Genomic DNA, 23,676 nt, shown 5'->3' with positions numbered 1-23,676 from the left:
TTTTCAAATAACACACAGCGAATACTGCACAGTATTAAGTATGTAGTGGCCATTTGTCCATAAAAAACAAATTAAACTTAAACCAAACAAAATCAAAAGGCCACTGATGCACCATGGGGGATGTGGTTTAACGCAGGCAAAAGAAGATGAATGTCCAAAAATGAATTCTTGCGTTTTCTGATGATTTATTTCAAAACAATAAAACAAACAAAAGAACAAAGAAAACCTGCTGCTCTCTCCTTTTCCCTGGTAAAAAACCATCGGCCCACCCAGGTGCATGCTGGTACTCCAGGTGCCCAGTGTGACCCAATTACCAAAAATATTCTAAACAAATAACTAACAAGGAATATTAGCAAAAAATCTAATCTAAATAAATAATTAGCTAATTAAATTTACAACTAGAACCAAAAAACAAAAACTAACTTTACAAAGTATTTTTATTAAGTTTGCGTTTTTGTAGTATTAAGTATTTTTATTAAGTATTAATTAAAGCTTAATGGTGTTTCCTAAAGGGGGAACTGTTAAACCTGGCAACGCAGCCCGCTTAAACCACCTCTCACTTGACCGCAGAGCACGCTAGCTCCTTTAGCCAGCGCGAGATGCAGGCACAATGGATCGGTTTTTAATCAAAAAAGGGCAAAAACCAGCACAAAAACCATGCTCATCCTGAATGTCTCACTATGATTACAACAACAAACTACAAATACAACATGAAGAAAGTCGAGGACATGCACGCCAGCTTCCACTCATCCCAGTATTAAGGTAAATATGATCTTAATTGAAAATGTATTGGCTGTGTGGTTTCTTTTTTTAGTGGGATGTTTTATATGTAGAAATGCATATTTGGTGAACGGGTCACAAAGCGAAGCAGCAGAGGATAAAACGTACGTCTTTTCTGTGAGAGCGGTGCGACTGAAATGAAGAATCAGCTGATGAAGGGGGTCGGGCTTCGTCTCGGTCTCCTCTTCCTCTTCCTCCTCTTCCTCCAAGGCTTTCTAGTTATTGAAAATAAACATTTGGCACACAGAGCACGGGTAATATACCAGGAATGACGAGCCGTAAGAGAAAAAATAAGAGAGGGGTTACAGAACTTACCGATAGGTCGTCAATCATCTTGTCTTCAAATGAGTAACCCTCGGTTTCTAACCAGTTGCGCTTGTAGGCGTCCAAGAACATATTGGTTGCCCTGTGCCTGTAAGAGAGCAAGTAACTGACTTCAGGACGGTGCTAATGGCTCATATGAAGTTTGTTATCTGACTGCAGATCATTTCTTATTGAAAAATGAACCGGATCCTTACTTGGGGATGTTGTACAGAGGTGTCATCCTGAAACAGGCCACCACTGCTCTGCGGCGCTGCTTGGACAGCAGCTTGTGCCAAACCATTTTCTTTGACTTGAAGGGATGCTCGGTCTGAAGTATAAAATCAACTAATGAATAAACCCTTCGTAAAAAAAAAATATTCAGAACAACTTTTACCCCCCAATTATGTAAAGAAATGTTCACTCGAAGGGCGCCTAAACTCACCACCTCGATGTGGTAAAGCACAGCCGACACCTCTTGCACCCTTTTAACCACCTTCTCGGGATCTTCTGCATCCTCAGCCTTGCCAGACCTCTCCTTATAAAGAGACATCTGCCAACGCATGGCTGGGTCCTCCACCTGAACCCAAATTGGTCAAATATGTTTGATAAACAGATTTACGAGAAGAAGTTGAAGTTGTGACACCGTGCAAAATGAAGACATTTAGCCCCGGATATTAAGAAAACAAGGCCGAACCATTCGCTTTTTGAATGGTTGCCATCCTCAGGCCTTCTGACTGCACCACATTCAAAGAAGATGTGGTGAATCACTGCATTAACAAATGAGAGCCAAAGCTCTACCATGCCAACGAAAAAACATATATATTAATTAGGGCTGTCAAAATGAACGCGTTAACGCGAGGTGATTCATTTCAGGAATTAACCGCAATAAAAAAAATAGAACGACCCAACACCAGCACCTGTATTAAAAAATAATGATAATAGTAATGTTATAATATTAGTGTACTAGTAATAGTAAAAGAGTAAGGAAGATAGATTAAATAAATAAATCAATAACATTATATGACATAAGTAAAGAAAAACCCCAAAAACTGAGCTGTGAAACTGCAAAAAATATAGATATCTATTAAAAATATTTGATTGATTGATAGATTTTTATTTTCAAACATGTATAAAAAAGAAAATGTATGTAACTATTTGTCCATACAAAAGAAAGAAAAAGAGAAATTAAAAAAAAAAAAATGTAAAAATTCAATCACATAAAGTGCTAATACATAACAAAACACCACACATTGTTCAAAAAAGGAATGGGAAGAAGTACAATACTTTTTTAGTTTCCCACCCCTTTTTATCTACTCTTCAGTTTGTAAATATCCTAACTACAATACACCTATATAAATATATGCCATATATACAAAAATATACAAATAACGCATTTCCGCCCTAGTTTAGTCGTTGTTGCATAAACAGCATGGCTGACACGAGCGACATGAAGGAGTCCAAAGAACCCGTTGGCCCTCTGGATGAGCATAAAAAGAACAAAGATGTGGTTTGCTCACACTGCAGGAAGGACTTTTCCTTTCACCGAAGCACCTCGAGCCTTAAGCATCATCTTAACGCTAGGCTTTCATTTGTTGGGGCTTCAACTTCAGGTGTTCTGCCTGGCATGCGTCAGACCACCCTTACCCAACGCAGGGCATTAAGTAAGGCACCATCTGAGAAGCTGACCGACACAATGGATAGCCCAGGACTGGAGACCGATTAATATTGTCGAGGACACGGGCATCGCAGAAGTTTTGAAAGGTGCACGGTGCTCACTAAAATCAACAAACTCTATGACGCTAAAAAGAAAATGAAGGAAGAGGATTCGGCTTCAGCGGAATATGTTTCTTTGACAGGAGACCACTTGACCTCCATGAGTAACAACAATTATCTGGATGTGATGGCGCACCACATCATTAAAAACTGGGGCTGTGTTCGAAACTGCATACTACATACTTGCAAACTGCATACTCATCGATCAGACACTATGCAGAGCGTTTACCCACAATGCATTTCCTTCCTGCCCGAGCCGAAATCAGCCGGCCTGAAGCTGATTTCTCTTAAGCTCTAAACTCTGTAAACTTTAGCAACATTTGAAACATTTTCAGGCGCGAAAGTAGTAGTTTAGATCCCCAACGTGTTGAAAACCTGACAAAATACCGGCTGTTTACAATTTTGTTCCCACAAATTCGGCGCTACTAAAGCTAGCCGCAGTGAGCAACGCACTTCCAGGTTATTTTCACAAAATAAAATACCCGTTGCCTTTTATCATAGGGAAAGCCATTACCATACAATTGGTGCTTTTGTTTTGAAAACAGGAAGTGAACCTACCCTCGTTGTAGCTAGCTTAAAACTGCCGTTTTGACAGGAAATGACGATCGGCGACGTCACGTTACGTTGCATCTTGGGTGGTTTGAGTATGTGTAGTAACCTCATGATGCATACCCAACATTTCGGAGAATCTCGCTTACTCAAACTCGCATACTAACTCAAAAAGTTAGTATGAGTAGTATGAGTAGTAGGAGAAGTATGCGGTTTTGAACACAGCCTGGGAACTTAACCGTAATGAAAACAGAAGAGCGTCATTTTGCAGAGGTGTGTGTTCAAAAAAGTTTCATTCACCTATCCTCAAAGAAAAAAAGCAATGAATAAGTTGCCAAAATTGTTCAGAATTAAATTTATCTTTTCAATTTCGCATTCATCCTTTTTTTTTTCTTAAAAAATAAATAAATAAATAAATGTTATATCCAATTCTTGTCATTTATCTTTCGGTTCTAACAACAATACACAGAAAATGTGAATTTTTCAGTCATATGTAGGAATGGGATTAATCAAAATTAATTCATAGCAACCCTGTGACTAATTATATTAAAATTTTTAATCGTTTGACAGCCCTAATATTAATATATAATGCAGAACCGATGCCACCCACGCTCTCTGGGACCAAACTCTGTGGAACAAGGAGTAAAACCCTTCAATACTTTTTGAAAATCATGCATGTCATGTCGTTCTCAGATGAAAAGAGTAAATCGATGAGCAAATCATTGCAATCTATTTTGATTTGCATTTTGCAGGGTATCAAAACTGTCTCATAAACACGGTTTTATCTCCTAATACGTGAAACCACGACCGGTCTACTCACCTTGCCTTGCAAATTCAGATTGTTCTGCAAGAACTCCCTTACTTCTTCATCTGTGTCTTTCTGTAAAGGTAGAAGATTTATCATTCATGTGTTTATTCCAGGTAATCGTATCTATCCTGTTGGCTAAGTTAAGAACAGAACTCTAATATCACATTTTTACAATCAATGAACAAATGGATGGAAAACCAAATGAGCTTTGTGAGTATAAACAAATTATACTAATATCAGACTATTATAAAAACACATTCTTTTCATTTATAAAAGACAGACGTCTTTAAATCTAAGCACAATTTAATGAATCAGTTTGTAAAGTGAGTTTTTGGAAGGCATACTAGCTTTAACTACATCAAAGTACCAGTGAGTATCTGATCTTGGCAACATTGATGAGCTCCTGGTCAGCAGGAGAACACATATTGAGGCCAATGGGAAGCATCTTCTTTAACGCTGCCACGATCAGGGAGGTCTGCACAGAGTAGCGATCCCCGCGACGCTTCTTCTTGGTACGCTCTTGTTCTGATCCTCCAGACTGAAGACAGTTCAAAAACAACAGATCAGATCCGCTTGAAGAGAACATCCAAAACTGCCTTCTGTGACAATATCTTTTGGGAAATCAGAGGCTTTTTGGTGTTACAGTCCCGTTAAAAAGAAAGCACTTCTCTTCTATTTGAAGGTTTTACCTTGAAGGACTTACTGGAAGAAAAAAAAAAAAAATCAGCTGGTCCTCACCAAGTCTTAAATTAGGTACAAATATACAACCTCAGATGAACAGCAGCACTATGACACATTAGACTGTGTTATAATTTAACAAAAACTAAATGCAGAAGCAGTGCATGAAATTAGTCTGACTTCTGGATGTCAGTAGCAGCCAGGTGCTGCTTTTCAAATGCACCCAATTAATCTATCCTCATTAAGTGTGAGCTCCTCTATAAAAGCAGAAGTTCTGTAAGTTCAGGTGTGTGTTAACACGATGCCAAGGAGGAAAGACACCAGCAACGATCTCAGAGAGGCAGCTGTTGCTGCCCATCAACCTGGGAAGGGTTATAAGGCCGTTTCCAAACTATCTGGAGTCCATCGTTCTACAGAGAGAAAGATTATTCACAAGCTGAACACATTCAGGACAGCTGTCAATCATCCCAGGAGTGGACGTCCCAGCAAGGTCACCCCAAGGTCAGAAACCCAAGAGCTACATCTCAGACTCTGCAGGCCTCAGTTAGCATGTTAAAGGTTAAAGTTCAGCACAGTTAGAAACAGACTGAACAGGTATGGCTTGTGTGGAAGGGCTGCAGGAGAAAGCCTCTTCTCTCTAAAAAGAACATGGCAGCACAGCTTAGGTTTGCAAAGCTGCATCTGAACAAACCACAAGACTTCTGGAACAATGTCCTCTGGACAGAGCAGACCAAAGTGGAGATGTTTGCTCATAATGCACAGCAGCACGTTTGGAGGAAACCAAACACAGCATATCAGCACAAACACCTCACACCAGCTGTCAAGCACGGTGGTGGAGGGCTGATGATCTGGGCTGGTTCTGCAGCCACAGGACCAGGGCACCTCGCAGTCACTGAGTCCACCATGAACTCCTCTGGATACCAAAGTGTTCTAGAGTCAGATGTGAGGTTGTCTGAGAGACAGATCGAACATGTCGAACCTAATTACAAGACCTGGTAAGGACCTGATGATTTTTTCTATCATTTATTAAGTCCTGATGCAAAGGAAGGTTAAAACTGAAAGAGGAAGTGCTTTCTTTTTACACGACTATGACTAAAACATCGATGGAGTAAAACTAACTCTTGGATGGAACAATGGAATACAATAACTAACCAAAACAAAGAGATTGGAAGACTCAACATGCTGTTTGATAAGAGGGGGATTAACAAGGGGGATTATTGGCTGAAATAAGACCTGCAAACAATAACTTTTCATTTTTCAGGTGCTAACTTTTAGCAGTTTGTTAAACACAATGCAGTCTCACAGTTAGTCGTGTATTTGCCAAACAGGGTGTTCCCTGTGGACAGCACACAAAACAGCACAGGTCTATGGGGCCAGCTCCATCGCCCTGGAGCTCTTCTCCCACATTTCTGCCCTACGTCTGCTGTGTATGCACCTATTGCTGGTGTATTTAGGTGTACAAAAAGGCTCTTTTGGAGACCGAGGAGCATTTTGATGATCAGGTAAAGTCTTTCTGATACCCAAGGAAAGGAGGATTCACTTATAGCAACCATGTAAAACATCAAACAGTGATTATATATTGAATTATTAACCATTTTAATGGTGTCAATGAGTATGACATGATGTAATGAGTCCAGTTAGTCAATATGAGGACAGGTAATTGTTGAGCTAGCTTTATTTTTTCCCCAACAGATCCAGTAGTGAGATATGCTGCTGATGAATGATACAAATCTGACGGAAACAGCAGGAAATGCTACAGTTTTTAGGGTGCAAACAGAAAGTGGATGGCAATGCTGTAGAAGAGAAGAGTCCCCCGGTGCAGGAATCTTAACCACAAAAGCTGAAAAAAACCCAAGTGTCAGTGACAAAGCTGTAACATCCCAGACTGCCACGGTAGCATGGTTCTCCAAAACTTATGTTCAACAGGGAAATCTAAAGGCAAAGTGTTTATTGGTCAAACAAAAACCAGGCGATGGTGCCCGGCCGCAGGACGTCAGACGCATCACTGCGCAGCCGAGCACCATAAAACCTCTCAGGCCACTACCATCTACAGCAAAGAGCTTTCATCAAGCCTCCCCAGAACCCGCACCGACACAAACACGCACACAGAAGACATCTGGACACATCATAATACACCCGTCATCCATCATTTAAGCATTTAACCCACATTCTTACACGCTTTCCTTTCCTCCAGAGATGAGTTCTCTCCTGAAAGTGAATACGTTTAGAGTCTGTTTGTGTGACTAACGGGGGTCTGCTTGTTTATAAAAACGCGTGGTGGTCCGCGGGAGTGCTTGATGAAATGCCTTTTAACTAGGAGTGCCATGCGATCAGCACAGCGCTCGTGCACAAACACAGTCTAACCTCTCCGTCTCCGGCCTAGTGGCCCAGCGTCCGACCCCGACACAGGATATAAGGGAGAAAACACAGTTAGCAACACTCGCACTGCTCACCAAACACTGTGCTGCCACTTTCATTGACCTGGAAAGAATATCATTACTTACGTGACAGTATAACAGTTCTGTAACATTTTTATTCTTAACCCTTGTGCGGTCTTTACATTGTGTTTACTCCCTTTGTCCTACGGGTCAAAAATGACCCGCCCTACCAAAGCCCCAAAATAAAGCAACTTAATTGAATTTTAAATCCAAAATCTATTTTGTATGATGAAACCACCTGTTATTTATCCATTCAACTCAATTCAATAAATTTTTTTATCATGTATTTTTTGTTACACAATACAAAAAGACAATCACAAGTTTTCAGGATTACACTTTTTTTTTTTTTTGTTTTTTTTTTCTTTTTTTTTACCACAAACCAACTGTCAGTTGGACCAACAGTTTTCTTGTTTTCTCAGTTTTCTTTTACATAATAAAGGTTTATTATTGCTATTATATAAATGTGAAGTAATTACTTCTGAATTAATTATATTGAAAGGGAAAAAAAAACGTTAACTTTTTTCTGCTGTTTAAATGTTTTTATAATTCACGGGTCAAAAATGACCCAAAATACAATCTTTGTACCCTAGTGGTGTACAGCCCACATGGAAACATAAACAAAAATAATGTATGACTTTTTCTAATGATGGGGTCCCTTTAGGAAAAGTCATAAAATTTCAAGTTGGAAAAAGATAGTTTAAGGTATTTTTTCTACAGCTAAACATGGTGGTGGGTCACTTTTGACCCGCAAGACTTCAGGAGGGTTAACGTAATGAAATGATTATTATCTACAGAATAATCGTGTACCCTATGTTCCGAGCAACTTACAGAAAATAAATGATCTAACAGCTGGGAGTAAATGATGATCCCTGCTTGGAATGGGTGTCGTTAGTGAAATATTAGAGTTTAGTTCTGTAACGTGTTACAGCTGAAATGGGGCAGATCAAACATCTGAGAAGCCTTTCCTGCTTTTCCGCTCTTACCTTGCTCATCTTGCTCTTACTGTCGGCGGTGAGGAACGACATGTTGTTGATTTCGTTCATCACCACAAAGTTCTGCTCCTCCCTCTTAAAGTTCTGTGAAACAGCATAAAACAGAACATGTGAACATGTTTTCAGTTGTGGGATTTTTTAATCAACTATCATTTCATTTTTTAGACAAACTGAAACAAAGATTTCAAACAAAACATTAGTGCATTTTGACTTGTATGCAGATCATATCAAATAGTACCATATATGCACATCTAAACATAGATTTTATAAAACCTTATGGACTGTGGAAGTTATACTCTCCCCTTGTGCTCTTAGCTATATCTTCTGCAGTTTAAGCTGCACAAATAAAAAATGTTTAAGGACTTAGCCCACAGCTGCGTGGTACCTGCAGCGTGTGTTTGTGACGTCATATCTTAGCAGTTTGGATGATTGAATTGAGCTGATATAAGATCTGTCTGTCTGCTTCATCAGCGAACGAGCCCCAGCATCTCCAAGCACAAAGCACCACTTATTTTGTCATGATTTAAAACCTAATTCTGTATAATTGGTGTTTGTTACAATCGTTCATTTTCGACTGGATGGTTAACAACACTGAGAAACTTAGAAGAAGAATACTTTTTGCCTTATTCTGACTCTAGATTCAATTTCTTTGCTCTTGTCATACAAAACCATTATTGTGTTAATTAACTGGAGAAGTTCCATTGTGATGTATTGTATTCGTTGAAAATTAGACCTTATTCTCTTGTACTTGCTCCCTTTAACACAAGAAAAGACAGTTAAAAAATAAATCAGAAAAGACCAAAAATAGAAGAATACTTACATGTGACTTGGACCAGAAGATGAAGACCTCTCCTACCATCCTGAAAAGCTCCTCTGCATCTGGGTCTGGGCAAGTCAGCCATCTTGCCCTTTAGACAAAGACAGCCACATCTCTGATTAAAAGACTCTGAATCAATGTTGAGCATAACATTATCAACACAGAGCAATAAAACGTGCTCTCCCAGTGGGTCTGTAAGTGCAGCTACCTGTTGTTGTCCACATAGCGAATGAGCAGCGGGTAAAGGGCGTACAGGTCTCGACACAACACAGCAAACTCATCTCGAATTGTCCCGTTTTCACTGTCCACCTCTATTTTTCCCTCCATACGCAGATGCTCCTCCTCCGCCACCACTTTTCCTGAGCGCTTCTTTAGTTTTTCCATGGTTGGGATGAAGTGGGACTTAAGCATCTCTGGTTTAGCCCTGCTGACGATGGGCTGGGCAAAAACTAGAAGAAAGTTTTTGTTTTTTTTAAAAGGAACCCACGGTCAGCAGTAAGAAGACTGAGGAGTAGTTTTTTTTTCCCACATTGCATATCTGTGTTCACACTGGAAAAAATGCCCCTCCAAAAATAAGTAAGAAAAACAACAAATACAAGACTTTTTGCTTGAAATAAGCAAAAAAAATCTGCCAGTGGAACTCTGCTTGTCCAGATTTCTTGAAATAAGATGTGATATTTAGGACTTTTGAGATAAAAGTGATCTTGAAATTAGCTTAAAAAGCTCTTCAAATGTCAAAAAAGCTTGTTTCTGGCTAAAATAGTACTTGTTAGGCAGTTGTGTATTATTATAAGTGTACAGTAATGAGATATTTTGACTAGAAATGAGACAAATATACTTGGTAAGACTTGGATTTTTTTCCAGTGCACTGACCTGCTAATCTCTTCATCCAGGAGGCCTCGTCGATACCCAGGTTGTTAACCACGATCTTCATGATGCTACCCAGCAGCTGGTTGAGCTGCTCGGAGGTGACGGCGGTGCACAGCTGGTCCTCCTGCTCGGGGAAGTTCTCCAGGCCCCTCTCCCACCAGCGTGGGAGGTAGTTGCACAGCATTGGCAGAGTGATCTCAATCACATGGGGCATTTCTGTGTAGCGAGCCCCAGACTCTGCCAGGTCATGGATCTCTTTCATCAGGATTTCTAACGCTGGGATGTCGGTGCAGAGCTCCTCTACTTGACTGGGAAGACCCAAAACTGAGAAAGTGCAGAAAATATACACAGGAAGTATTAAAGAAATTCTAATTCAACGCGAAGCAAATTCATTTTCCATGTGAGAACAAAAGAAAACGGGGAAAAAAACCCACTGGTTCTCTCTCGGGGGGTCTTGGTGGTGTACACAGAAAATGAGTTGAATTCATTCAGGGCTGGCTCCAGGTAGGCGACTGGCATAGCAGCTGCTAAGTGGGCCAAACACTCCCCCAGAGCAGGTCGTTGTCTGCATAGGAGAAAATGCCACAAAAACTTCATCAATGTTTCTACCAAACATATCAACTCCCAAATCCCACATTCATGCATCTTAGCATACATTTTTTCTAGGGCTGGGCGAGTTAACAACAGTTATTTAACGCCGCTAAACATTTTATCGCGCATTAACGCAGCTTTTTTTTGTTTATTTTTATATCATTTTGGGGGTATTTGGGGCCTTTAATGGATAGGAAAGTTCAGAGAGACAGGAAGCAGGGGGCAGAGAGAGGGGGAACAACACGCAGCACAGGGCCGTCCGATGCGGGACTCGAACTTATGATTACAATGAATTGAATTCCAATTGGCTTGAATTGGACTTTATTATTTAAGTGCCTTGAGATGACATTTGTTGTATTTGGCGCTATATAAATAAAAATGAATTTAATTGAATTGAATTGAGCCGGGGCCAGCTGCAGCGAGGATTATAACCTCTGTATATGGGGCGCCTGCTCAACCCACTACGCCACGGACCACCCCTGTTTTATTATTTATTTTATTACTGTAAAAGTCTGTCGCTCACAGGCTTTTATTTTGTAAAAGTGTGTTGCTCACAGGCTTTTATTTTGTAAAAGTCTGTTGCTGTCTGCTGTGGAACAGGAAAAGAAAGTAATCGGCGGATCCACCAAACATGGAGAAGGGTACGGAACTTTTACTCGGCCATTTTCATTTTAAAGTTCTTCCAGACGGCGGAGTCGACAGAACCAAAGTCATCTGTAAACACTGCCAAGTTGAATTGTCTTCTCAGCGTAGTAGTTCCAGTCTAAAATATCACTTAAAGGCAAAACACACAACTGATAGCAGCAAGTCATTCAAGGAAACAGACAGTGGAGCGAGGCTTCTACATAAAAACTACAGAAAGATGCTGATGTTAAAAGTGTGTTTGCACAACAAATGTTATGGCACTTTCATTCATATGGCAGCACATTTAAAATAAAGCTAAATGCTAAAAGCTATACACTACTTTTGAATTCATTTTTGGATTTTGCATACAAATGCGATTAATCGTGATTAATTAGATTAAACATTTTAATCGCTGCCCAGCCCTAATTTTTTCTGTTAAATAGGGGCTAAAAAAACCCTTGTTTTTAAACTTTAAAGAGACTTTGTTGGATACTTACTTCTCCACGTGTGGAGTCTTGACAGTTCCCAGAGAGTAGATGCTACACATTAAGCGATAGCAGGATATTTGCAGGTCATCCACTGGGGAATGTCAAAAAGAGAGGCATTGCTTGAGTTTTGAGTTTGACCTTTGTGTCTCCGAGTCAACGAGAATGAGCGCTTACATATGACATCATCTCCAAACTGGTGCTGGGCGATGTGGTCAAACAGGGATGTGAGGACGGGCAGTAAGGCGATGGTGGTGTAGTTGATGTTCTGGGACACACCCTTAACCTACAGAAACACAAATACCCATATCAAGGCAGATTAAACCTTAAATCTCAACTGTTTTTATTCTAATTAAATATTCTTAAAATATATTTTGTTCTTGGAAAACAATCCTGAATGTCTGTAATATGTAATATCTATGAATATACAAATTGGTCCCTGCTTCTGTCTCCAACACCCGGTGGAGACTTGGCTGTAAAACTGCTCTGTATCCCTTTTCAAACAGGAAATGTGGTTGGCAGTGCCGGTAGTTTTTGTAGGTAAAACTATGAAAGAAGAAATTTGTTTAGCCCTCTTATTTATTTACTTAATAATGGTACATTATAATATATCAATGATTTTAGCTGTGATTTACACATAAAATTGTAAATGTGTTTTTTTTGTGTGTTTTTTTTTTAAACATATAATTACTGGTTTTTCATGTTAATATAACAACATCCAACAATTTAAACATCCAAAACATATGGCAGTAAAGAAAATAATAATTAAATTATTAAAAAAGATACATTAAACCGCAGTAATTAGTCAGCAACTTACTGTGCAATGAATATGAAACAATGAAAATAATAAAAATAAATAAGTACATAAACACATATATAAACAAAAATAATAATGATAATCATAATAATAAAAAAAGTTCTCAAAATTTCGGTTACAGCTTGCACTCCCAACAACAAAATAAATCATTTTCATTATTTCATTCTCCCTCCCTCAACAGTTCCAGAAATATCCTCCAAATATCATAAAATTCAGAAGCCCTCTTTCTAACAATGTAGGTCAGTTTCTCAAGAGCCAAACTCGATGTTAAGTTATTTTACCAGTGGGTAAAAGAGGGGCAACATTCTTCCAGCATAATGCAACATAGCGTTTGGCCTGCAATAAACAAAAGGTCGACCATTTTTTCTTTCCTTACAAGATAAAGAACAGTCATCTGGATAAATGCCTAAAATACACACCTCAGGGCATAAAGGTATATCTGAGAGATGTACTTTAACACTGAGCTCCAAAATGTTTAAATCTCTTCACATTTCCATAAACAGTGATATAATGTAGCCTGGTGATTGTTGCACTTATAGCATAGATCAAGTGTATTTCATTTATTATTAATTGATTTAATTGTACAGGAGAGATTAATGGTAAGTATGTGTTTTAGTGGCTGTGGGTGTAATGTCAGAGCTGGTGATGCAAGACAAATTTCTGAGTTAGTGGAGAATAAAATGCCATCTCATGTCTCGTTTTGTCATTTCATTTCATTTTGTTTTATCTTATCTTATCTTATCTTATTGTATTTTATGCCTTTCAGGGTTTACGCTGAACAATGGAGCGAGGAGACATGGAGGCTGAAATTAGAGAAACTAAATAAGCCTGAGGAGAGGATGGACAAGAGGAAGAACAAGGATAACTGAAGATGAATTACACCGGGTTGTATTCGTGGTGACACATCTACTGTAGGTAACCTATGGCTGCCTGAATCTTTGTTTTTGAGGGCTGGAGTTCCAAGACAAAAACAGCATCTCTGACCTGGTTTCGACTGGACACTTTGCCCAGTTTTAGGTTCTCCACCATCTTCTCAATGTCATCTGCAGCACTCTCAAAGAACTGGCGCAGGCCAGCCTTCACGATCTCAGGGCCTGACTTCATAACGGTCCTTGAAAAGGACACAGAAGCAGAGTAGGTTTAGAATAAAGAAAAAGATAATCTCACATGTCTTTTACCGTCTCTTTCCCCGGGGATGTGAACAGGTGGCGAGTTACCTGGCGTCCAGAGACCGGGAGAGGATGTGCAGACAGTTCACCACTGCGCCTGCATCCGTTCCTGGAAACAGCGCACGAAATCACCTCTTTTCATTTTACTGAAACACTTAAAAAGGCTTAAAAGCTTAAAACACACAAGTCGTACAGCGTTAAACACTGAGAACTCAATCTCCATTTCAAACATTCATTTTTACTCTGAGCAAATGCTACTGAACACACTGCTTTTATGACTGCGATGAGTTTGAACCATGCAGGACTCTGGAAGAGCCGGCCCCTTATTTCTTTACATTTGTATTATATCAATTGTATTATTGCATTTTGCTTGTACCTGCTGAGGTGTCCACGACCATGGTACACTGACAGGGACAACAAGAAGGCGGACATTCCCAGCCGCACACCCCTCTGGACAATTGCATTCCCACCCATAGTGTCTATTTATTGCAAATGTACATACTGTATTTATTATTCTCATACACAGCCCTATTTAACCACCCGTACTCAAATTCCATTCTTGCTGTTCTGTTTTTCTAATTTTTATTCTTTTATGTTATTGTTGAGTGTTGTACTTTGCGAGTGAAGTTTAACCAGAGTCAAATTCCTTGTTTGTTTACTCAAACCTGGAGAAAAAAGCTGATTCTGATTCTACATATGGTTATGAAAATGGGAAATTTGTGTTGGGATTCACTGAAACCTGCAAGCATAAATATAAATACAGTATATAGTGTAGTTTATACACTATAGTTTGTACAATTCTAACAATGTTGAAGGTCAATATTTGGTACGAGCACCGTTATTCTTCAACACAGCCTGAATCCTCCTAGTTTTCATGGAATTCATTTAAGTACTTTTGGATGAAAACGTCTGAGGGCGAAACACTGGTTCATCCCTTGAGTTGGTGCCTTTTTTTATTCTTGAATGATTCACAGGTCAGAATTAAATGGCTTAACAAAGAAAAAATGGTATAAGGGCTGAACTGGAAATGAGTGAAAATGGCTGAAACTGCGTCTCTTTGGAAGCAAATTATAATAAAATGAAAGGCGGCTCAACTCTTTTGCCAAGTGTTCTATATTCTTAGCTACCATTAAGCCATGTGACTTTAAATGTGGGACCTCTATCCTGTAACACAAATGAGCCAAGTAAAGGCTCTCTGAGTGCTTGTCATGGTCCATAGACCGCCAGCTTAATAATTAAAATGAAATCAAAAACACATGGTGGTAAAGCATCGACTGGCTGAAAATACGTCGAAGAGCTGCAGTGCAATGCCAACTGTGGATCTGTGATACCGTCACAAACATTCATGCTGTCGCTGCATTAATATCAAACTCAGCCTGTGCCTTAAAAGCAAAATTTAATGAGTTTTAAATCACGAGAAAAAAACATTCAAGCCAAGCAGGAGCGGAGCTAAAGAGAAATAAGCATTAGACGAGAAGATTCAGTGAGGTGGAAAGAGGAAATGAGAGCAGACTAATGTGAAACTGCTCATTAGTGTGTAAAGGGAAGGGAAGGAGAAAGAGCAAATTAAAAGAGAAATTAAACAGACGCAGAGGGACAGAGATGGTGACAGGGCATGCAAATTCCTTACCAAAGAGAGATACTCTGTGCCTCACCAAAGCAGCCAACTTACAGAAGATACTGAAGGAGGAGGAGAAAACAGGAAAGGAAGGGAGAAGTAGGAAGGATGGCAAGGGGAGAAAGGGCAGTAAAAATGTTTGAAGTACACAGAAAGCAAACGGGAGGTCAAGGAATTAACAGATATTGTGCAATAGGGGAGAGAAGGACATGGCACTAAGGGAGGACACGAAATACTAAAGGGAAGGTACGTGGTAAAAGCAGAAGGCATAATACAAAGAACAACCTTTACTACAAGCTTTACTCACCTGGCAATCATCTCCTTCTCCTTATTGGAGGAATGTCCTCCACTACCCAACACTTTGGCTGGGGTGGAGAGGAAGTACAGGCAGTGGTTCTTGAAGTACTGATTTACCAGTGGCAAAAGAATCTTTAAAAAGACAAACAGGATCACCGATTAAATACAGAAAATACCCCAAAATGGTTCCAGGACACAGGTCCTGAAGACTGGTCTGTAAACATGACCAGCAGAGGTCGACCCCTCTGGTTCCAGAACAAAGTCATTTCCTCAGGATGTATATTTAATAGGACTGGGAGAGTTAACTCGTTATTATCGCGTTAACGTGTTAATTATTTAACACATTTTGGGGACTTTTGTGCCTGTAATGGATAGGAAAGTTCAGAGAGACAGGAAGCAGGGGGCAGAGAGAGGGGGAACAACACGCAGCACAGGGCCGTCCGATGCGGGACTCGAACTTATGATTACAATGAATTGAATTCCAATTGGCTTGAATTGGACTTCGTTATTTAAGTGCCTTGAGATGACATTTGTTGTATTTGGCGCTATATAAATAAAAATGAATTGAATTGAATTGAGCCGGGGCCAGCTGCCGCGAGGACTATAGCCTCTGTACATGGGGCGCCTGCTCAACCCACTACTCCACGGACCACCCCTGTTTTATTATTTACTTTCTTATTGTAAAAGTCTGTAGCTCACAGGCTTTTATTTTGTAAAAGTCTGTTGCTCACAGGCTTTTATTTTGTAAAAGTCTGCTGCTGTCTGCTGTGGAACCGGAAAAGAAAGTAATCGGCGGATCCACCAAACATGGAGAAGGGTACGGAACTTTTACTCGGCCATTTTCATTTTAAAGTTCTTCCAGACGGCGGAGTCGACAGAACCAAAGTCATCTGTAAACACTGCCAAGTTGAATTGTCTTCTCAGCGTAGTAGTTCCAGTCTAAAATATCACTTAAAGGCAAAACGCACAACTGATAGCAGCAAGTCATTCAAGGAAACAGACAGTGGAGCGAGGCCTCTACATAAAAACTACAGAAAGATGCTGATGTTAAAAGTGTGTTTGCACAACAAATGTTATGGCACTTTCATTCATATGGCAGCACATTTAAAATAAAACTAAAGGCTAAAGGCTATACACGACTTTTGGATTCATTTTTGGATTTTGCGTACAAATGCGATTAATCGTGATTAATCAGGGAAATCGTGTGATTAATTAGATTAAAAGTTTTAATCGTTGCCCAGCCCTAATATTTACAACTTGATTCCTTACCCGTGTAAATATTCTCTCAATGGGTTCATGATCTCCATCGCTAGTTCCATTCATCATGAGGCAAATTTTTCTGATTTATGCTCCCAATTGGAGTGAAATAGAAAATAAAAGCAGGGTAATGCTTTACAAGCCATCTTGTGATTTTCAGGCTTTTTGAACGGGTCAGATCGCCATGGCGACATACAGTTAATGTTCCACACAAGCTTGAAGTTATTCACCTTGGCAAAGAATTTGATCTCTTGTTCATGCGGTGACTTCTCCACTCGGCCGCTGCTAACTACAGCCTCTGTTAAAACAAAACAAAAATCCAACATTAATGTGGAACCGTCTGCACCATCACGCCCTGCCACCTCCATACGCCCCGGAAACCACAGTACCGAGGTGAGCTATGAATTCCTGTGCGATGTCCATCCACTTCAGAAGCTTCTGGAGGAACCCGTAGGCAAAACGCTTCTCAATGGAAGAAATGTCCTGCTCCATGTCCTTCAGACCTCTGAGGATAGAGATTAGATCGATCAGCAGCCAAAGTAACCGATGGGGAAGAGCTGACAGATCTCTTCCTGGCTTACCTTGTCACAGCGTATCCATTGAGCTGGAGGAACTTGAGCAGGTCCTGGGCTTTCTCCCGGTCTCTGGCCTTCTCCTTAGCCGTCAGGGTGTCATATGGCACAAGCAAAGGATGGGTGCCGCCACCTTACGAGAGGAAATTACAATTTTTAGGCACCGAGCAGTGAAACTGCAACGAGTTTTTCTCCTCTATTCTTCTTATTCTTTGCAAAAGGTGCTCGAAAACTTATGAAATTTTGCAAGCACCACCTGCCAGTCGACGACATGAAAGAATCTGAGCTTTATATTTTTGGGGAGTCGCTCATTGACTCTGCAGCACCCCCTACGATGCTTAAAAATGGTCCCCGCATTGGGGTTAGTTTCGCGTAGGACGACGAAATTCAGTACACTTTTTCGTCATGCCTAGACGCACAAAAAAGTCTCCTGCCGCCATGGTCCCACGTCCACAGGAAGGCAGCCATTTTGGATGGAAGGTGTGTTTTGGTGCCATTTTTGCCCGATTCCGCGCCTTGCATATGATCGAACTCGTCCCACAGATTTCATGCTACAGACTTCAAACTTGGCCAGGTTACTCTTAAGAAATGGGGGGGGGGGGGGGAATCATTGGGAAACTTTTTCAAACCTAAAAGGGCGTGGCCATGGCGACGCCTCAAAGTTCAATGACTCACAGTCACTCGCCACAAAAAATGAAGTCGCTTATAACTCCCACATACATTTTCCAATCTGTCCCAAACTTCATACGGTGAATGCTGGAACCAGCCTGAACTCATACATATTATCACAGTGACATCCACCTATAGTGCCACTTGCTGGTGGTTGGAAACACATTTTTTTTTTTCAACACCTCGCATTTGATCAAACTCCTCCTACAGATTTAATGTTAAAAGCTCCAAACTTGGCCAGGTTACTCTTAAGCTATGGGGGGAAAAAAATCTTGAGAAACTTTTCCAAACTCTGAACGGTGTGGGCGTGGCCAGGCGGTGAAAATCGTGTGATGGCGTTTGTGATTTGAAAGCCTTGTCATTGCATGGTCATGAAACTTGGCACACACGTCCATCCTGACGACCTCGTACGTATGTAAAGGGTATCGTGTGTGGGCGGAGCAAAATGGCTCAGTGGCGCCCCCTAGAAAATTTCAAAAACCCCTCCGCATTGGGGTTATTGTGTGCTCGTACGTATGCAGAAGGTATCGTGCGTGTGGGCAGAGCTGCGCGACTACGGCGCACCCAGCGCGTGCCCCGACCTGCGCACAGCCTCGGTCCCGCTCAAGGCTGCTTGCAGCTTTCTAGTTCTTTGGTTAAAATGGTAACCGTGACCAAAACCAAAAGCATAATTCAAATAGGAACCACTCTTGCCTTTGCCCTGTAGCTCCACCTTCTTCTTCCTGCCCCAAGTGTTGTGGTAGTTCTCTGCCAGCTGCTCAGCCATAGACTGCAAGGAGAGGGCAAGAATATCAATCTTCCCCAGGTTATGGGCTCTTTGATGGCGGTGAAATACTAACGGATACATTCATACCTGCAGCTCTCGGGACAGGGCCATCCCTGCGATGTCTATTGGCTGAGGGTTGTAGCCGTGACTGGGATCATAAGTGGCCTGAAGACAAATAAAAATACCAAATACACGTCAGTAAAGCAGACGATTGCTCAACTTTTACCTTTTACCTTCATCTCACACCAGTTTAATATTACGTCAATATTCACATGTTAATTGATAAATTTGTGTTTTATAGGAGTCGATATAAGTGGAAGAGATCCAGCATTGTAAAACAGTGGTGTAATGAGTGATTTCCACCCTTTTCTCTTGTACCTGAGCAGTTTGGGAGATCTTGCGTGTCGTGGCCTTCTTCTCGACCTCCCCCTCCCCATCCCTGGCTTTCTCTAAAGTCCATTCCCATGCCAACATGGCTTTTATCGACTCTTTAATGGGCCAGCGATAGATCTCCTTGTCCTGGGAACCAGAGAGAAAATCAGCTCAGATTTTTAAAATCAAAATCAAATCAAATTTATTTGTAGCACATTTCATGTACGAAATAGTTCAAAGTGCTTCACATAAAATAAAAGCATTGCAGCAGGGAGTGGAAGAAGCATTAAAAATACATGAAAGAATATAAAGAGAAACAAATAAAATAATCTAAATGAATTTAAAAACGAGCAACAGTCCAGATAAGTTCAAAGATATCGTGCAGATTTCATGCATAGACACATGAGAAAAGAAATGTCTTTAACCTGGATTTAAAAATGTCTCTATTTGGTGAAAGTTTAATCTCCACTGGCAGTTTGTTCCACTTGTTTGCAGCATAACAGCTAAATGCTGCTTCTCCATGTTTAGTCTGGACTCTGGACTGGACCAGCTGACCTGAGTCCTTGGATCTAAGAGCTCTGCTGGGTCATATTTAAGGATCCGGATGCATTCCAGACGGAGAGTAAAAACTATCCTTACCTTTTCAGAGAAGGTTTTGTACGGCCGCAGCATCGGGTGAGTCTTGGCGTTCTCGTCCAACACCTCGCCGTACGTCCAGTTGTTCTGAATCTGGAAAAAGATTCGACCGTCGGAGCGTTCATTACAGAGAATATTGTACTTGATTTATCATCTTTTTCTTCGCCCTACTGACCTTTTCAAAAGCCCATCTGTCATGAGTGTGTTCTGCGTACTTGTTGATGAAAGCATCCAGTCTCTCTGGGATGATGGTGCTGTGAGAGAAAAAGCCAGTGAGTTACACCCTTTCAGTCTCTAGCTATCAGCGTGCATCAATGGCAGCATTTAAAGTTAATGAATTCAAACTGTAAAATGGAGTTTTTAATCCGTAGGTCAGCGTTGTACTGGACCTCCTGTCAGAACTCACTTGGTGGTCTCTACTGGTTTGGGGTCAAAGTTTCCTTCAGCATCCACCGAGGCTTTTTTCTCAGTGTGGGAAGAGAAGGTGGCATCCACATAGTCCGGAGGAATGGCTCCCGCTATGGCGCAGATGCATTGCATGGCTATCTTGAAGAGCTCTGCATCGAATTTCTAAAAAAAAAAAATTAATTGACAGCAGAGAAGCCAAGTTGATAACTGCTGCAGCTTAAACGGCCATAAATCAAAGGCTGATCACCTCTCCAACCGTCTGATCTTTTGCCCGAGGCACCTTCCATGTGTCCCTGTGTCTGCATCTTACATTTGATCTTCCTTTCTAATCTCACCATGTGAAACAGGATAAGATGAACAACTCTCACCTTGTGTGCCAACGATTCGAAGATTCCCCAAAAGAGTTTCCGAGACAGATGCAACTCCTCCTCAGAGGTCACGCCGAAGTTCGCCCATCCATTTGGCAGGCAGTAGTACTTCCAGCAGCGCTCGTAGTGATTGGTCAGCAGCTGGAATCAATGTCTTTTTAATGAATTTATGTTTTTCTCCATTGTTTCACATTTAACCCTCCTGTTGTCTTGCGGGTCAAAAGTGACCCACCACCATGTTTAGCTGTAGAAAAAATACCTTAACATATCTTTTTCCAACTTGAAATTGTATGACTTTTCCTAAAGGGACCCCATCATTAGAAAAAGTCAAACTTTATTTTTTGTTTATGTTTCCATGTGGGCTGTACACCACTAGGGTACAAAGAAATCATTTCTGACCCGTGAATTATTAAAACATTTAAACAGCAGAAAAAAGTTCACTGTTTTTTTCCCTTTCAATATAATTAATTCAGAAGTAATTACTTCACATTTATATAATAGCAATAATAAACCTTTATTATGTAAAAGAAAACTGAGAAAACAAGAAAACTGTTGGTCCAACCTCAGTTGGTCTGTGTTAAAAAAAAAGTGTAATCCTGAAAACTGGTGATTGTGTTTTTGTATTGTGTAACAAAAACTACATGATAAAAAATGTATTGAATTGAGTTGAATAGATAAATAACAGGTGGTTTCATCATACAAAATAGATTTTGGATTTAAAATTCAATTAAGTTGCTTTATTTTGGGGCTCTGGTAGGGCGGCTCATTTTTGACCCGTAGGACAAAGGGAGTAAACACAATGTTAAGACCACACAAGGGTTAAAGCAAGTTTTTGTTCAACAAAAGTACAATTAAACTTCAGGCAAACCTTGAGGGGCATCTTTGCATATTCATTCAGGATGGGCACATCGAACACCAGCCTTCTAAGCAGATGCTGCAGCATGGAGGGCCTCAGGTACCTGTGATTGACACCAAAGTGCTTCATGAGAAGTTGAATGGTTAAAAACTGGTGAAGATGTTGGTTTTTTTGCACGTCATTCAGGTGCAACATGTTGTTAGTTGATCATCTATGTTTCATGTTGGAAAGATGATGGACCTACAAAGGATTTCCTGGCTACACAAAACTTAAATTAAAACTATAGCCGCATTTGGACAGAGCAGTTCTTAAAACGCCGTTCTAATAACTGCCCTTCCCCGGGGGAACTGTTTCAGTCTGCATTCCCACATGAGTCGGACCTGATAGGGACTGATGCGACGCAGCCGTCTGCGACAGCGACGTGTTACTTTAGCGCCACATTCAACAACAAAACAGAACAAAACAAAACCCGGTAAAAGTAAGGAGAGAAGAAGAAAACTTCACCAAGAAGCTAAGATGGAGAGCGGGGAGGCCACCGTGTTCATGGTCTGCATGATGGTGATATTAATCATGGACGATCACATCGGGCGTCTAACATGGAGGCTGGAAGAGCTCACAGAGAGAGTCAGGAGACGAAGGATGGAGCGCAGGCCGTACTTCTTGGTTTCATGAAGGAAGGAGAGCAGAGCGCCGCAGACAAAGGAGACCACGTGGAGGTTTAACTTATTAAACACGCCAAGGTTGTGTCTGTGTCGTATGAGGAAACATTTCAGCCTGACAACATGACAAGGGGCGGAGCTACTGGGGGTGGGCGAAAAAAATCGATTCATGTACATATCGCAATTTCTTTATGGGATGATTTTAAAAATCGATTTTTCTCCCCTGAATCGATTATATTGCGTCATATCTGTGTCCAGAAAAACTTCATTAATTCATTACATTAAGTTATGTTAAGACCAGCTCACATTTGTGCTGTGTGGACATTTCAATTCATTTTGTACACTGGAAAAAATCTAAATCCTACCAAGTATATTTGTCTCATTTCTAGTCAAAATATCTCATTACACTTAATATAAGACACAACTGCCTAACAAGTACCATTTCAGCCAGATATAGGGACTTGTTTTAATACAATACATCTGGAATATCTTGTTAAGTGAAAAAGTCTTGAAAACAAATTGTTTTGAGTCATATTTCACATGAAACAAGTTTTTTTTTTCATTTGAAGAGGTTTTTAAGCTAATTTCAGGATCACTTTTATCTCAAAAGTCCCAAATATCACATCTTATTTCAAGAAATCTTAACAAGCCGATTTTCACTAGTTCCATTGGCAGATTTTTTTGCTTATTTCAAGCAAAAACGTCTTATTTTTGGAGGGGCATTTTTTCCAGTGCAACTGTAAACTTAAAAGAATGCTGTACATGTTAAGGACCTCTTTTTGTCTCAGTTGAAATAAACGTCAGCTGCTGGACTGACTGACAGACTGATGTGCATTGCTTATAGGAACGACGTTCATTCTAGAAGTGTATGATTCAACTTGTTTGTTTTTTAAGGAGGAAGAAAATTGCAATTACTGATTTTATCGAATCACAAATACTTGTAGAATTGCAATTATCAAGAATCGTGATACAAATCGAATCGTGACCAAAGCATATCGTCCCACCCCTAGGAGCTACCAACCACCAAACACCTCTGTCAGATGTGTTGCTATGGAAACCAGAACAGACCCAGCTGAGGAGAAGGAGCTGAAATGGTTCCAGGAACTGAGGGCCGTGGTTCCGAGTTCCTGTATGTCCGAATGAGGGAAAAAACGGCCCCGTTCCTGAAAAGGTTCTAGGACCTGCAAACCTACAGTGGGAATGAGCCTAATATAAACATTTCTTTGTTATTCCAACTACTTTTTAACTCGTTTTTTTTTATTACTGACTTGCAGAGCGACATGAGACACTCCTCTATGACGTCCCTCTGAGCCTTGGTCAGGGCGCGGCCGCGGGACAGGCGATAGATGGTGTGAAGCATGGAGTCGATCATGATGGCTCTGTGGTCCGTCCCAGCATACAACGGGGCACACTTGGTGAGTAGAGGCAGAACGGCTGAACAGAGGTAGCGGTTCAGTGCCAAGGCCATTTCTGTTGTACTGAAAGCCACCTAAAAACCAGGGAG

The 23,676-nt window shown here is 40.6% G+C and overlaps 1 protein-coding gene across 7 annotated transcripts in view; it reads right to left on the bottom strand.

The window, feature by feature from the left end:
- ryr1b (ryanodine receptor 1b (skeletal)) overlaps positions 1-23,676 on the bottom strand; it is a 107,493-nt gene that overhangs the window by 30,584 nt on the left and 53,233 nt on the right. For 4 of the 7 annotated variants that reach the window (XM_075472817.1, XM_075472819.1, XM_075472820.1 and 1 more), the window contains exons 49-78: positions 23,441-23,661; positions 21,526-21,616; positions 20,658-20,798; positions 20,288-20,451; positions 20,057-20,135; positions 19,885-19,974; positions 19,252-19,392; positions 18,961-19,038; positions 18,801-18,876; positions 17,448-17,571; positions 17,256-17,371; positions 17,097-17,164; positions 15,620-15,741; positions 15,325-15,374; positions 13,743-13,803; positions 13,510-13,636; positions 11,886-11,994; positions 11,721-11,802; positions 10,443-10,573; positions 10,012-10,332; positions 9,347-9,587; positions 9,142-9,229; positions 8,313-8,405; positions 7,256-7,270; positions 4,581-4,751; positions 4,226-4,285; positions 1,526-1,660; positions 1,299-1,411; positions 1,096-1,192; positions 889-995 (exon numbers count right to left, since the gene is read on the bottom strand). In XM_075472817.1, the coding sequence (XP_075328932.1) occupies positions 889-995; positions 1,096-1,192; positions 1,299-1,411; positions 1,526-1,660; positions 4,226-4,285; positions 4,581-4,751; positions 7,256-7,270; positions 8,313-8,405; positions 9,142-9,229; positions 9,347-9,587; positions 10,012-10,332; positions 10,443-10,573; positions 11,721-11,802; positions 11,886-11,994; positions 13,510-13,636; positions 13,743-13,803; positions 15,325-15,374; positions 15,620-15,741; positions 17,097-17,164; positions 17,256-17,371; positions 17,448-17,571; positions 18,801-18,876; positions 18,961-19,038; positions 19,252-19,392; positions 19,885-19,974; positions 20,057-20,135; positions 20,288-20,451; positions 20,658-20,798; positions 21,526-21,616; positions 23,441-23,661 (3,512 nt within the window). Of the gene's footprint in view, positions 1-888; positions 996-1,095; positions 1,193-1,298; positions 1,661-4,225; positions 4,286-4,580; positions 4,752-7,255; positions 7,271-8,312; positions 8,406-9,141; positions 9,230-9,346; positions 9,588-10,011; positions 10,333-10,442; positions 10,574-11,720; positions 11,803-11,885; positions 11,995-13,509; positions 13,637-13,742; positions 13,804-15,324; positions 15,375-15,619; positions 15,742-17,096; positions 17,165-17,255; positions 17,372-17,447; positions 17,572-18,800; positions 18,877-18,960; positions 19,039-19,251; positions 19,393-19,884; positions 19,975-20,056; positions 20,136-20,287; positions 20,452-20,657; positions 20,799-21,525; positions 21,617-23,440; positions 23,662-23,676 lie in introns of all 7 variants that reach the window. The other 3 variants (XM_075472818.1, XM_075472821.1, XM_075472816.1) reach the window with 2 other exon arrangements.

Source organism: Odontesthes bonariensis, chromosome 9, assembly GCF_027942865.1.
Source record: "Odontesthes bonariensis isolate fOdoBon6 chromosome 9, fOdoBon6.hap1, whole genome shotgun sequence".
NCBI lineage: Eukaryota > Metazoa > Chordata > Actinopteri > Atheriniformes > Atherinopsidae > Odontesthes > Odontesthes bonariensis.
The sequence above is the reverse complement of the archived record's forward strand: the minus strand, read 5'-3'. Positions and strand labels throughout refer to the sequence as shown.